General features: G+C 56.8%; 1 protein-coding gene across 1 annotated transcript in view; it reads left to right on the top strand.

Annotated features, from left to right (window-relative positions):
* Nucleotides 1–15,143, top strand: part of LOC123361126 (zinc finger protein 75A-like) — a 32,933-nt gene that overhangs the window by 11,790 nt on the left and 6,000 nt on the right. Inside the window, exons 4-10 of the mRNA XM_045001309.1 lie at nucleotides 5,887–5,943; nucleotides 6,644–6,739; nucleotides 7,116–7,220; nucleotides 7,562–7,697; nucleotides 8,472–8,566; nucleotides 9,050–9,202; nucleotides 9,840–9,985. Coding sequence (XP_044857244.1) covers nucleotides 5,887–5,943; nucleotides 6,644–6,739; nucleotides 7,116–7,220; nucleotides 7,562–7,697; nucleotides 8,472–8,566; nucleotides 9,050–9,202; nucleotides 9,840–9,941 — 744 coding nt within the window. The 3' untranslated portion in view covers nucleotides 9,942–9,985. The remainder of the gene's footprint in view (nucleotides 1–5,886; nucleotides 5,944–6,643; nucleotides 6,740–7,115; nucleotides 7,221–7,561; nucleotides 7,698–8,471; nucleotides 8,567–9,049; nucleotides 9,203–9,839; nucleotides 9,986–15,143) is intronic.

Raw genomic sequence — 15,143 nt, 5'->3', positions numbered from 1 at the left:
GGCAGGGGGAACCTCGGAGAGCCCTGTAGCCTTGCTGCAGCAAGCCTCCAGCTCGCGGTCTCTCACTCAGGACCAAGAGACGTTGGTGTGCAGGAGATTCTGTGCGTGTGTTTTTCATTCCCTAGTGGATTTGTTTCAAAGACATTGTCATCTGTGTAGAAGGTAAGAAAAAATATAGGCTCTAAGTACAAGATAGGGGACTCTATCCTAGCAGATTCAAAGGCATCACCACCCTCCTAGGGAAAAAGATTTTGCTAATATCCGAGCCTTCCACACTGCAACTTGAGAGCATTGCTCCTTGTTCTGTCATCTACCAGCTCTAAGATTTCATGAGAATCAATCTTTCATTAGGAAAATAATTCAAAAATGGAAATACAAAAAACTTTGAGTGAAATCAACCCCTCCTGATCTTTAGTGTCTGGGGGTGTGGGCCTTGGGGGCCAGACTGAGACCCTCATGGGCTAGTAACACCCAGGAAGCCAGTAAAATAATTCCAGTTCTCTTAGCATCCAGGCCTCTCTAATCCAAGGAACAGCTGAGAGCTGCGGGAGACAGAGGGGTGCTGAGAAGGTCTAACGCATGACTGAAAATACAGAATGAGTTATTGGCTTTGGCTGGGGGACAAGTAACAAATCCGTCGGAATTCTTGCCCCAAACAACAATCGCCCATTGTCCTTTAGAGCACGAGGGCCCTAACACGCCTGACTTGCTCAATCTCTCTCCTGCTAGGGCTGAGAGAATTTTCTCCATCCCCCATGATACCAAGGGAAAGAGAAAAGAAGTGACCTCTCTGGTCACACAGCAAGGTCATGCCAGAGCTAGAAAGGGAAGCATAAGAAAGAAGTTGTATTAAAATGTTTTGCATTTCAAACTAACAGATTTCTTAAACAAAGGCAATTTGATGTGTGGTTAGTGAAGTGAAATGATACATTCTTGTCTCCACGAGTTTCTAGATTGATGAACCAGTAGATCTATCCCCTAGTGTTCATCCCTAGATCGAGGGAAGAAAACAAGTTTGCCTGTTTTGTGAATTCCCAATGGCTTTCTTGAATTTCAACAAACTAGTCGATTGAACTGAACGATTTGAATAAACTGAAAGGAAGACAATATTTTCTGCACCTTTACTGCTGCCCAAAGCTGGGTTAGCATTTCAGCTAACTTTGCTTCCAGGGCCTTAACTATCACATCAGTGGTGCGACTGTCTGAAAAACTTGGCAGTGAACGTATTCTACTGAATGTTATTTTTTCTCTTCTATTTAAATTATTTAAAAGATTGTCATAAATTTGGCCCTTATCAGAGATTGTCAATTTCCAATATAATTATGACAGTGAGGGAGACTAGCCACTGGAACAAATTACCCAGGGGAGAGGTGGAGTCTCTGTTTCCTGGTGTCCTACCATCATAACTGGTTGGGAAGGTGCCTTTTAGTGAATTACAAGCAATTGGGCTTAATAGGGTGCTAAGAGTGTGAAATTTCATAGCCCGTGAAATAGAGGCCACAGTAGGAGACTGAATTGTTTCACAACCGATGCCTCTATGAAAAGCTAAGTGTGGGGTGTGGAACAGACTCTGCTGTTTTACTGGGTGGCCTGCTTGCTCCCCAGAATCAATATTGAGCAAGTGGGTGATCCGGGGTGCAGCTCAAACATCCAGCTGGGCTGGCCAGGGGCAGATGTCAGGCCTGCCAGGGAAAGGTGGGTGCGGCAGTGACTTCACAAAGGCCTTTGGCAGGAACTCAGCCCATTGAGCAAAGACAATTAGTTGGGAATTGGTCCTGCTTTGAGCAGGGGGTTGGACTAGATACCTCCTGAGGTCCCTTCCAACCCTGATAGTCTATGATTCTATGAATGAGGCGTTTGTGACCTCACAGAGCTCCCTTGCCAACAGCCAGGGAGGACAGGGATGCGGGGCAGGGGGAACCTCGCAGAGCCCTGGAGCCTTGCTGCAGCAAGCCTCCATCTTCCCTTTACCAGATAAAGGTTCTGAGCAGACATTGGCTGGAAGTTGAAGCTAGACCAATACACATTGGAAAGAAGGCGAGGAGCATTTTTAACCTCAGAGTTTGGAGCAATTGACTGAGGGTTGTGCTGGATTTTCCACAACTGGCCTCTTTTAAAATCAAGCTCGTGTGTTTTACTAAAATATCTGCTCTAATTCCTATGGGAATTATTTAGAGGCACATTCTATGGCCGAAGTGAAACAGAAAGTCAGACGTCAGTGGTTTCCTCTGGGCTTGGAATTAATCTGTGACTCGCTGGGGGTGTTTGGAATGTGGCCATTTTGCTTCCCTCTTCCTTCTTCCCTCTTGTCCCTTCTTCTCAATTGGAAAATGGGCCACCAGAAAAGCCTGATTTCCACCCTGTGCCCCTTCCATTCGTGCTGTAAGATGAAGGGTATTGTGACTTGAGAGTGAATTCAGCCAGTCAGTGCTAACTCTCCACAGGTGATTTGCATAAGTCAGTAAATGAGCCTGCAGGTTTCCGTGGGAGCGATGCCCAAGGCAGGGCTCAGGCTTCGGATTTATGCTCAGGGTTAGTAGAGTCAGGGAGCGACAGGTGGCTGAGTTACCTCTGGTGTCACAATGTTACTGCTCAGGTTCCTCTGCCTGCTGCACCACCTGGGCAGTGACTGTCAAGGGGAAGGTTTTGTGGATTTGAAACTTAGAAACCAGGAAGCGCAGGAGAGGAATGGCTTAGAGAGTTTGGCAGTAAAATGTAGGTTTTGTGGCAATATCCTGTGCAATTGCTACTGGATCCGGGACGGAGACAGCATTCCTGCCCCTCCCACCACCTCTTAGCTGGGCCTACATAAAAGAGACTAGCTAGAGTTTTGCACACTTGTTTGTTTGAGGCTGAGCAAATAAGGCCCAACAGATTACTGCTAGGATGAATTTTGCTGCCTCCTCTCCTTGACTAGAATACAAGCAGTTTCTGATTCTCTCAGATGAAGTAGTTCTTTTAAAATCAAGGGCAAGACCAATCAGTGGCTTTTTCACAGCCCAACCCCAATCCCCCCAAAAGAGATTTTATTTTTATTTAAACTGGGTGTTTTAAATTTATATTGAAAAAGTTTTTTTTTTAAACTTATCCAGTATAAAATTTGAAATGATGACAAGTGATGTTAAGGCCTCTAGTTGCTCCAGCCTATTAAAGTAATTTAAATAACTACATATATGAAGAAGTCCATGTTTGCTGCCAAGTGTCAGAGGAAGTCAAAGCACTGAACTGTTGGAAGTCATTGCCTAAGCACCTGGGCATCCAGAAGTTATTGAAACACTCAGCCAGATTTTGGCAGCACTAGCCTCTTCTGCGGGTGCAGAAAGAATATTTTCTTCATTCCAGTTGATGCAGCTACTTCATTCAAATGTAAGAAACTGATTGGGAGTTCGAAAAGGATGAAGGCTTCTTTTCCCCTTGTAAAATATGAATAAAGGCTAGAGAGGAGGAGGTGTGAGCTACTACTTCTAAAATCTGGAAGGACATTATGAGCAGGAACAATCAGTTCAGGGCACGAACTAGAGATACTTCTTTACCTCAGTTTGTTTGAAATGAAACCAAATGGTTGAGTCAACCTTTTTGTTTTTCTGTATCCTGCAAAACCAGCAAGTCAACATGTTTGAATGGATCCCTATTCCTAGCATCATAGAAGACTAGGGCTGGAACAGACCTGAGGAGGTATCTAGTCCAACCCCCTGCTGCAGGCAGGACCAACCCCAACTTCATCATCCCAGCCAGGGCTTTGTCAAGCTGACCTTTTAAAAACTTGTAAGGATGGAGATTCCACCACCTCCCTAGGGAACCCATTCCAGGGCTTCACCACCCTCCTAGTGAACTAGTGTTTCCTAATAGCCAAGCTAAGCCTTCCACAGTGCAACTTGAGACCATTGCTCCGTGTTCTGTCATCGGCCACCACTAAGAATTTCATGAGAATCAATCCCTCATTAGGAAAATAACTCAAAAATACAACTACAAAACATTTGGAATGAAATCAATCCACCCTGACCTGTAGTGTCTGGGGGTGTGGGCCTCTGAGGCTAGACTGAGACCCTCATTGGCTAGAACCACCCAGTGAGCCAGTAACAATATCCACTCCTGTTACCGTCCAAGCCACCGCAATCCAAGGAACAGCTGAGGGCTGCAGGAGACAGAAGGGTGCTGAGAGGGTCTAACTCATGACTGCCAACCCAGAGATGTGTTATTGGCTTTGGATGGGGGACAAGGAGCAAATCCGTCAATCACTACAACAGGTCCCACTCGGAGCCAGGGAGACTGGGAATCGAGTCCTGCTGGCACTTCCCAGCTCTGGCTTTCTGGAGGAGGAGGAAGACCCCAGCTCCCCTAGCTGACCCTGAGGCACCTTCTGGGCCCAAATGGAGGTGGCCCCGGGTACAGCTATGGAGTGTCCCAGGAGCGTTCTGCTAGTGGCATTGTATTGTTTTCACAGCCAGTTTCGATATCTGGTGTCTACCCCTTGCCCTGCTGGCAGGGCATTGAGCGGCACCCGTTGCCGGCCACCTGGGTGTGGAGATTGAAGAGGGTGAAGAGAGGAGCAACCCTGAGCATCTGCCATCCTGCTCCATCTGATCTAGAATAAGTAAGTGGAGTTCTCCAGAACCATCCCCAGTGTGGTGGGAATATCCCACCACTACGGCTCCCAGCCCGTCCCTTGTCAGGGTTTGTTCCCCAGGTTGAGGGTTCCTGTGCCCTGGGGTGGGATGTGTCGGGAGGAGAAATTGCCTCAGCAAAGGGGAGGTGGGCAGGGGAGCAGGCAGGCTCGTTAATGAGAGGCTGCTTTGAAGCCAGACTCATGGCTGCTCCCCACTCTGTTCCAGGATGGAGCGAATCAGGCAGATGCTCAGGAGGAAGGCCGGGCAGGTGGCTCCACAGCCAGAAGACGACATCAGGCAGCCTGCCCAGGCGGAGAGCGGCCCCTCTGTCCCCGCGGGCGGGGAAGAGGCTCGTGGCCAGGGGAAAGGGAGGAGCTGCTTCGCCTGCTGGAGGAGGCGGAACACAGTAGCTCCTCTAGCTGACCCTGAGGCACCTTCTGGGCCGAAACGGAGGTGGCCCCGGGTTCAGCTGTGGAGCAGAGAGCCAGGGGAGGGCAGGAGCCGGGGACGGCAGCTCTGGGGCTTCCTTTGCAGGAAGCCAAGGAGCCAGGAGCTGCGCCCCAGGGCCCAGCAGGAGCCGCCAACCACCATGGCAGCTGAGGGGCCCTGCGCCAGCCCAACCCTGGCCCCCGAGGAGCCTCCCGCCAGCCCCAGCCTGGCCCCAGAGGAGCCTCCCGCCAGCCCCACCCTGGCCATGGAGGAGCCTCCTGCCAGCCCAGAGCAGGAGTTGAGTGACTGCGGCGCTGCAGACACCAGCAGCTCCGCATTCTCCTGCGGGGCCAGAAGCTCCTCCGTGCGGTCTGGCAGCCCTGTCTTTGAAGGCTCCTTCTTTGGAGGTGAGGGGAGACCCAGGGGAAAGGGAGGAGGACTGGGGCGGTGGGGGACTAGTAACACCCTGTGCCCATCGGCTCGCCAAGGCGCCGGGACTGACCCACGTGACCCCACTAACACCAGTGGGGGTGGCACAGACACGCCCCATGGCAGGGGATGCTGGGCGGAGTTGGGGAGCTCCAGCCTCCCTGATCATGTTGGGGTGGGGGGCTGACTGCCATGGGGCCCTGAGGCTGATGGGGCTGAGGGCGTCTCTGGGAGGGGCAGGGTGGGGTCCTGGCCGCCATGGGGCTCCTTACAGAGAAAGGGGAAACATGGAGCCTTCTCTGTCCACTGCATCCCCCCAGCAGCAGAAGGGATTAAACTTTCTCCTTCCCTCCCTGGTGCAGATACCCCCAGTGCCCAGGTGTCGTGGCCTGAGGAGGAGGAAGAGGAGGAGTGCGAGGAGGAGGAGGAGCAAGACATCATCTTGGTGATCCAGCAGCACCTGCAGGGCAGAGCTGAGGTATAAAAATCCCCCAGCTGCGCTGCCACCCAGTCTGTCCTGCTCCTTGTTCCGTCCCCACCCAGGCAGGGGGTCTTGCACAAGAGAATCCCTCACCCCCAATGGGGGGACACATCTCCTCTGTTATCTGGCACCCCAAAGTGGGGACATTTGTCCCACACAGGCCAAGGTCCTCGCAGACACTGTCCAAGTTCCAACCCCTGTCTGCGCAGGGAGACACTGGTTTTGGGAAGCGGGCGGCTTTCCCTGTCCAACCCCATGGAGGTCCTGAGCCCTGGAGCTGGTTTGGGTCTGGGGTCCAGGGCATGTGCCTTGATCCTGACGTGCTGTTCATGGATCAGGGGTTCAGAGGGGATTGCGTTACCCCTCCGTGGCTGATCCCAGCCTTCCTTCCTCTCCTCATTCTCTGATCTCCTGCCTGGACTCTCCCGGGGATCCTACCTCCCACCCATTGCAGTTTGGCTGATCCATACTCTGCTGGGTACCAGGCCCTGCCCAGAGAACTGCTCAGAGCAAGGATTAATGAGGCAGCAGGCATCCGGCCATGAACTCTTGCTAAGTGTCCCTGGAGTGATGTGAATGGGAGAGGCCAGGATGCGCCTTTTGAGTCTTGCCAGGGCTCCTGGAGAATCCTCCTCATTGTCCCCTGACTGCTGTAGCCCCGTGTCCCATGACTGACGGGTGCTCCCTCTTCTTGCAGGCTCTGCACAACCGCCATTTGCGGAGCCTGGATACCATCCTCAGGGGCTGCCTAACAGAGACCCCCACCGTGGAGAAGCTGCAGCACCTCCTGGAGGTGAGTAGAATGGACGGTCTGGGGTGGAATTGCCTCTGAGCCCTGTGGGAGGGCAGCAAAGGAGAGACTAGAAGAGCCACGTTTCATTGTGTCCTCCCAGCTTGGACCCAGCCGGCCACACGTTCCCAGAGCTGCCAGCGCAGGGGGAAGGAGCTGGGACTGTCAGCCAGAGCTCTGCACAGTTGCATTAAGCACTAACAGTGAGCACCAGGCCTGGCTGGGGCCTGAGAGACTGAACCCCCTTTTCAACTCTGCGACCGGGGCTCGGCTACTCCACCCTGAGCACAAAGTCTGAGCCCCTTAGGGAGGGGGAGAGGCTAGTTTGTAGAGCATGTACGCCTGCCCGCTGACCCTCCCCTGCCTCCTTCTCCCGCAGCACATCCATCGCTCTCTCCTGGCAAAAAACACCCAGGAGAGAGCCAGGGCCGTCCAGACCAGCGCGGCCCTGCTCCAGTTTGCTACCTCCCTGCCTGGATTTGACGTAAGTGACCTCTGACCCCAGCGTCCTGCAGAGTCAAGTTCCTCATCCCCTGGCTAATTGGTCCCCCTGGGTCCGTAAGGGACTGCGTTCCATAGGCCGCTGGCTGGCAGGGTCGTGCCTGGCCCTTGTTATTCTGGAGCAGCGAGGCAGCGAGTGCTCAGCGAGGGCCCTTGCCCTGCTCCCTTTGCTCCGAGCTCCCTTGGGGACAGAGAGGATGAGGGCTCTCGCTGCTCTCCCCCAGTGCCTCCTACAGAGGGGTGGGAGCAGAGCTCAGGTCCAGGGGCGCTGGGGCGCTGAAGGGAGAATGGTGATGGATTCCCCTCTCCTTCTCCTTCCACCAGACCTCCTCCACCTTCTCCAAGGCAGGTGAATTTGTGCTGCAGCTGGGTCTCTGTGCATACCACCCAGCCAGTGACATCAGTCGGCATGCCAAGGGTGGGATCTCTTGGCTGCACAAGCTCCTGCTCCAGAAGAGGGGTAAGAAACCCAGCTGGGCAATGGGACCCCATGGAAACGAGCCTCTGGGAGACTAGCTCCAGCTGGCCATTGGGACGCCTCTAGAACTAAGGCCTCTCTGCTTAGACCCGCTGTAGCGGGAAAGAGGAACCCCAATAGAAACAAGGCCCCTCCTTTAAGACTCCCTCTGCTGGGCAATGGGACCCTACAGAAAGAAGCACCCTCCTCTGAGACCGACCCCAGCTTAGATGGTGACTCCTTCTCTCCCCCTCTCTCTGAATTAGGGAGATGAGTGTGAAAGTGCCAGGGAAATTGGCTACTTTATCTCAGAGCCCAGCTCTGTCCCCCAGCCCAGGGAAATCAGCCCACCCCATATGGGGCAGCCAGCTCGTGAGGGGACAGGAACGGAGCTATTGAGACACATGGAGGGAAAGAGCCTGTCATGAGGGCAGGGGCAGGAACAGGCACCACAGGAGATGGACACAAAGCTTGTAGGGTGTCACCAGTCAGGTAGCCAGGGCCAGATCCTGACTTCAGTGGGTGTGGCGGGTTCTCAGTATTAGACACCCCCATGAACAGACACCCACTCCCAGAGCACAATGACCGTAAGGGTCACATGATTACTGTGATGGCTGAAACAAATCCCCCTTCTGGTACTAACCCGCCTGGCATGGACCCTGCGATTCCATTGGGCCGCGGACGCCAGGAGGAGCCTGGCCAGTGTGCACCCAGAAGGAAACAGGCACTGAAAGCGGAAGGTCAAACCTCCCCAATGGGTGTGTCTTTCTCTCCCAGGGCTCAACACCAGGAAGGCAGCAGACCTGTGGTGCCAGGACGGGCTCCATGACCCCAAGCACCTGGGATATAGAAATCTGGCCAGGGTGGGAGAGGTAAGGACTCTCCGCCGGTGCATTGCAGCAGCTCAGGTGTGGAGCTGTGTCCCGCTGCAGTGAGTGTGTCATGGACACAGGGCAAGAGCCTGCTCCTTATTTCCACAGAGTATGTGAGGCTCCTGGGAATGTCCGTGGGGTGAGGCGTGGGAATGATCCAGATCTAAAAGACCCCGAACCTCTAGTGGGTGAGCTGCAGGAGCTGTCGCTGCTGGGAGCAGCAGGGGTCCTGGGCTGTCTGTGTGAGCTGGGTTCCAGAGCGCGCAGACACATTCCCAGCATCTCATGGCACCTGCGGTGAATCCTGCTCCATAAGAGCTATTGGAGGCCTCAGTGCCTGCAGCCTCCTACTGAAGGGGGTTCCTGGTCCATGGGACCCCAAAGGTTGGCTGCCCCAGGACTCTTCTCCACCTTGTGAGACACTAGAGGGATTTGGAGCCTGGTTCTGGGCCATTGCAAGGGCTCTGGTTCTTTTGGTTTTAGGTCTTCGGAGAAATATTCACCGAAGACCAGAAGAGGAGTTTCCTCCAGGCGGGCCTGCTGGCCATCCACCACCCCCACAACCGCATCAGCCATGCTGGCCTGGTGCTGACGTATTCCATCGTGGGGGAAGCCGGCCAGCTGCTAGAGGACGAGGTAACCAAAGAGGGGTCACCTGGGTAGAGACCCCCAGGGCCTTTCACCTCCAGGCCATTGAAAATCGCTCCCATCCCATCCCCATGCGCTGACCAGGGAGCAAGGAGAGGGTGACCCCAGACAGGTGCCATTGGTCAGTGCCAGCTTCTCCCCTGAGCAGCTCAAAGCAGGGCAGCCTGGCTGATGTGGTGGAGTCAGTCAGCAGAGGCTGCATAAGTGCCCCATTCACCAGAGCCACTGCCCATGGCATCACGTTAAGGACATGGGGATCCCTTGGGGAAAAGTGTCCACTTCCTCTCACCCCCGGCACTACTGCCCAAAGCCTCCCAGCCCTCGGCTGGAGGGGGCGAGGGTGGCTGAGGGGACTCCGGGGAGCGGAGCTGGATTCCCGCTGGGTTGGGAGGTAGAACAGTTCTCGCGGGGGGACTGAGAGGAGTGGGGGCAGGAGTTCATTCCACAATGGTGGGAGAGGGGATGGAAGTCACTAGAGAAGAGACAAGATTTCGTCTCGGGGGTTGGGCGGGGGAATCCGTCCCTCAGATGTGGGGAGGAAATGTTGCTGGCTCCCGGTGCCGTTAATACCCTTCGTTCTCATGGGTGTCGGAGTCTCTGATTGATCCTTGTTCCCTTGCAACAGGGGGAAATTACAAACAAAATCATGGGACAGCTATTTAATATCAGGCTCATGGGCAAGCTGCCCGACGCCCTGCAGGAGCTGTGCTCCGTGGGGCAGGATTGAAGGCCCCCCCCCCTCGCATGACCAGCTCGGACCCCCTGCCGCAGGTACTGCTCTGTCTCACTGTGCCTGGGGGGAAGGGCTGGGGGGAGCGGCCATAGAGCCCCCCGCAGCACTGAGAGAAACCAAGGCTGAGCACCTCGCTCTGGACACCCTGCCCCACCCCGACCCCTGGGGCTGGGCCCAGGCCAGATACTGGTTGGGAAGAATCAGGCTGTGGGGCTGGCCCAGAAGTGAGAGCATCCGCAGAGCCAGGGGTTGTGCTCAATAGCCATTGCAGTCTGGGAGGGGTGGCCTGACATGGGGCCCCTCCCCCATCATCACTGCTCAGACCTTCCCATGGCCCCTGTCACCTCTGATGCAGCGAATGTCCGACCATCCCCCACCTGGGGCCCAATCCACCCAACTGGTATCTGAGCCCTTCCCAGCCAGGAATGAAACTCCCCCCGAACACCCTGGGGCAGGGGAGGAGCCTCCCCATCCGGCAGGTGGGAACTGAGACGCAGAGGAAGGGCTGTGGGCCTGGTCACACAATCCTGGGTGTAGATCTGGGAAGTGGACTGGGTCCCGGCCTAGAGCCTTTCCCCCAGGGGCACCTTCACTTCTGCCCTTTATTCTCCCCTCCGGCCAGGGGGTCTGTGCGTGTGAAATGAACAGGGAGGGTGATGGGGTCCTGGCACACAGCCTGGATGGGAGCTCCCCTTGGCTTGGTCCCCAGGCTCAGAGACATCTTTGTCATCCCGCTGTCCTTCTGTTATTGCTAGGAAGGGAGTCCCCCGATAAGGGGTCTCCAGGCTCCAGTAAGTCATCCTCATTCCTGCCCGCATGTACGCCCTGCCCTGCCCTTCCCTGCCCTCCGGTTTCTCGCTGTTGACTCTGGCTGGGCTCTTGACTCCAGTGTCTAGCTATGACTTTGGCATGACCCTTCTTGGCTCCAGATTTGGGTTCTGAACCCCGGCTCAGTATTCTCCTTGCCTTTCTCTAGCCTTGCTCCAGGCCCTCCACCCACCCGCTGCACAGCATTGCCTCCTCCTCCTCCTGATCTTCCCCAACACCTTCAGTTTCAACTACATGGCTTCGACCTCTGCATGGATACGGACATTGGTTCATACTTCTGCCCACCCGGCTTCGACCTCCGGCCTGGACATTGACACTGGCTCCGGTTCTGCCTGCACATACTCAACACCTGGCAGCAGTAGACAGGCCCCATGTAGTGAGGCGGCCTGGCTCCCAGGCGCACCTGAGAGAGATAAGCCAGATCAGCTGCCTCAGTGGGCGGAGCCACCACCGCCTGTCCCCGCCCCCCGGAAGTCAAGGGGCGGGACAGGAAGTACAAAAGCCTGGGCCCAGCGCTCAGTTGGAGCCCGACCGCGGGAGGAGACAGACGCTGGTGCCCGAGCTCCTGCCGAACCAAGCCTGCCCCAAGCCCGGTACCCAGAGGACACCTGGTGGAACCTGCCCCTAGCCCGGTACCCAGAGGAGGACTGGCCGAGCCTGCCCCGAACCCGGTACCCCGAGGACGACTGGTCGAGCCTGCCCCGAACCCGGTACCCAGAGGAGGACTGGCCAAGCCTGCCCCAAGCTCGGTACCCCGAGGAGGAGTCGAGCCCACCGGTACACCCCTCTCCTGAGGAGCCGATGCTGGTAGACCCCCCGGCTGAAGCCGCAACGACACAGGCACCAGTGGAGGGGGAGAGTGGAAGTGGCCCGGGGATAGCCGACCCCAGTCTGGCTGCCGCTGACCCTGAGCCTATGTCAGTGTGTTGCGGCCAGGATCCCCACTGACTGCAACGGATCCCCGCAGCTGCTAGGGCCCCGGGCTGGGACACAGTGGAGTGGGTGGGCCTGTGTCCCCCCTGCCACCCCACTCATGGGTGGCAGTCTCCCCCTCAACCCCACCGCTTGGGCTTAGGAGCCTGGACTTACCTGAACTGCTGCTCAGCCCTGCCTGAGGGTCTGAGCCCTGCCTCTTGTTGCTGCCCTGCCCTGAGCTAGGGCCTGGGCTTTACAGACTGAACTGCTGCTCAGCCCTGCCTGAGGGTCTGAGCCCTGCCTCTTGGTGCTGCCCCGCCCTGAGCTAGGGCTTGGGCTTTACAGACTGAACTGCTGCTCAGCCCTGCCTGAGGGTCTGAGCCCTGCCTCTTGGTGCTGCCCCGCCCTGAGCTAGGGCCTGGGCTTTACAGACTGAACTGCTGCTCAGCCCTGCCCGAGGGTCTGAGCCCTGCCTCTTGTTGCTGCCCCGCCCTGAGCTAGGGCCTGGGCTTTACAGACTGAACTGCTGCTCAGCCCTGCCTGAGGGTCTGAGCCCTGCCTCTTGGTGCTGCCCCGCCCTGAGCTAGGGCCTGGGCTTTACAGACTGAACTGCTGCTCAGCCCTGCCTGAGGGTCTGAGCCCTGCCTCTTGGTGCTGCCCCGCCCTGAGCTAGGGCCTGGGCTTTACAGACTGAACTGCTGCTCAGCCCTGCCTGAGGGTCTGAGCCCTGCCTCTTGGTGCTGCCCCGCCCTGAGCTAGGGCCTGGGCTTTACAGACTGAACTGCTGCTCAGCCCTGCCTGAGGGTCTGAGCCCTGCCTTTGGTTGCTGCCCTGTCCTGAGCTAGGGCTTGGGCTTTACAGACTGAACTGCTGCTCAGCCCTGCCTGAGGGTCTGAGCCCTGCCTTTGGTTGCTGCCCCGCCCTGAGCTAGGGCCTGGGCTTTATCGACTGAACTTCTATTCAAGCCTCCTGTAGTGAGGCGGCCTGGATCCCAGGCGCCCGAAGGCGAAGAGCGACCCCTCACCGGAAAAGGGGACCCGCACCCGGACCCTTACACCCCACCATTAATCAAACCCTAATCCCGCCCCATGACTCCTTAGTCCCTCCCACCTGTCACCGGAAGTCCCGCCCCATGGGGGTATTACTTCGTGGTCAAGGCGGCCACATGACTGGAAGCCAGGTGTGTCATGTGACCCCTCTAAGAACTCCTCCCACCACCCTCTACCAATCAGGATGGGTTTCCTCCCGGAAGGACCACCCCAAGAGGAGATTTGACCAATCAGGGTGAGCTCTGGGGTGTGAGGGTGACCCATCCCGACGTGTGTCTTGTGACCCCTCTAAGAACTCCTCTCACTGCCCTCAACCAATTAGGATCAGTTTTGTCCTGACAGGACCACCCCAAGAGGGGATTCTGACCAATCAGGGCGAGTTCTGGGGCAGGGGGACCCGTCCGGGAGTGGGCCGTATGACCCCATTAAGAACTCCTCCCAGGGCCCTCTGCCAATCAGAGTGCAGCACCATCACCTCATAAGTCCCAGCGCTGGACAGACGAGGCCATCTCTCACCAAGGACACATGGTTTAGAAATCGTGGGAAGGCTGCTCAGAGGAAACCTGGACTCCTTCACCACCCCCGTGAGAACTTTGGACTCTGTCTTCACCCCGAGGGTCTTTGACCATCCGCGGAGAAAGCGCTACATCAGCGACAGTGCCGAGGAGGAGGAGGGAGCGACCGAGGGGAGCCCTTTGGCCCAGCCATTGATGGATACGCCGGAACCCGAACCCAAAACCCAACTGCTTGTGAGACACCCCAATGAGCATGGTGGCTTCTCTTTGTCCACCCCCTTAGAGGTGGAATGCGACTGCGGCTCGGGGGAGTCACCGGCGCACAACGTGAACACAGGTAAAGGAATGATTAAGTCAGGGGTGAAAGTAACTTCCAGGACTTACCGGTACTGCTGGAGTCCTGAGGGGGTGTGGCCTCTCAAGATTGAAAGGTCCTGGAGCATCGGCTGTGGCTGGGAGCCCCAGGGCCTTTAAATTCCCCCCGCAGCTCTGGCAGCCGGGTTCGAGCGTGGATTTAAAGGGCCTGGAGCTCCCATGGCTGTGGGGAGCCTGAGCCTTACCCGGCTGGAGCCAGGATTTAAAGGGCCTGGAGCTCCTGCCGCTCCAGAGAGCCCTCAGCCCTTTAATTCCCTGCCCCAGCCTGGGTGCTGGAGCTGCGGGGGGAATTTAAAGAGCTCTGGGCTCCCCGCAGCCGTAGGAGTTCTGAGCCAGAGATGAAAGTAAGCTGGTACGGGCCAGTACAGCATAGTGACAAGAGCCAGTACGCTGTGCTGGACCGCACCGGCTTCCTCAGTGGGGATTTAAAGGGCTCAGAGCTCCGGCAGCTGCGGGGAGCCCAGAACCCTTTAAATCCCTCCTCCCCTCCCACCGCAGCTCCGGCAGCCGGGCTGGGGCTGGGAATTAAAAAGCTCGGTATTCCCTGCAGCGGCAGGAGCTCTGGGCCCTTCAAATCCTGGCCCCAGCCCGGCAATGCTCTGGCTCCCTGCAACCGTGGCAGCTCCGCGCCCTTTAAATCCACACCCGAATCCGGCTGCCAGAGCTGCGGGGGAATTTTAAAGGGCTCTGGGCTCCCTGTAGCCACGGGAGCTCTGAGCCCTTTAATTCGCAGCCCCAGCCTGGCTTCCAGAGCTGCAGGGGGTATTTAAAGGTCTCTTGGATTCCCGCAGCTGCGGGATCTCCGAGCCCTTTAAATCCTGGCCCAAGCCCAGCTGCCAGATCTGCAGGGGGAAATTAAAGGGCTCTGGGCTCCCCGCAGCCGTGGGATCTCTGAAGCAGAGATGAAAATAAGCCATTATGGTCCAGTACGGCATACCAGGAAGAGCCAATATGCCGTGCCGGACCACACCGGCTTCCTCAGCAGGGATTTGAACGGCTCAGAGCTCTGGCGGCTGCAGGGAGCCCAGAGCCCTTTAATTTTCCCCCGCAGCTCTGGCAGCCGGGCTGGGGCCAGATTTAAAGGGCTCGGTGCTCCCCGCAGCCGTGGGAGCTCCGGGCCCTTTAAATCCACACCGGAATCCGGCTGCCGGAGCTGCGGGGGGAATCTAAAGGGCTCGGGGCTCCGCAGCGGCCTGAGCCCTGGGCCCTTTAAATCAACCCTGGGCTCAGGGGCAAATTAAAGAGCCTGGGGCAAATTAAAGACCCTGGGGCTCCCATCCACAGCTGGTGCTCCAGGACCTTTAAATCTTGAGAGGCCCCACCTCTTCCGGTTGAGGCCATGGCCCCTCAGGATTCCGGCAGTACCGGTAAGTCCTGGAAGTTACTTTCCCCCCTGCTGTGAGCCCTTTAAATCCCAGCCCCAACCCAGCTGCTGGAGCTGCGTGGAGGGGAATTTAAAGGGCTCTGGGCTCCCTTCAGCTGCCGGAGCTCTGAGCCCTTTAAAGCCCTGCTGA

This window comes from Mauremys mutica, unplaced genomic scaffold, assembly GCF_020497125.1.
Source record: "Mauremys mutica isolate MM-2020 ecotype Southern unplaced genomic scaffold, ASM2049712v1 Super-Scaffold_100373, whole genome shotgun sequence".
Classification (NCBI taxonomy): domain Eukaryota; kingdom Metazoa; phylum Chordata; order Testudines; family Geoemydidae; genus Mauremys; species Mauremys mutica.
This window is presented reverse-complemented; position numbering and strand designations above follow the sequence as displayed.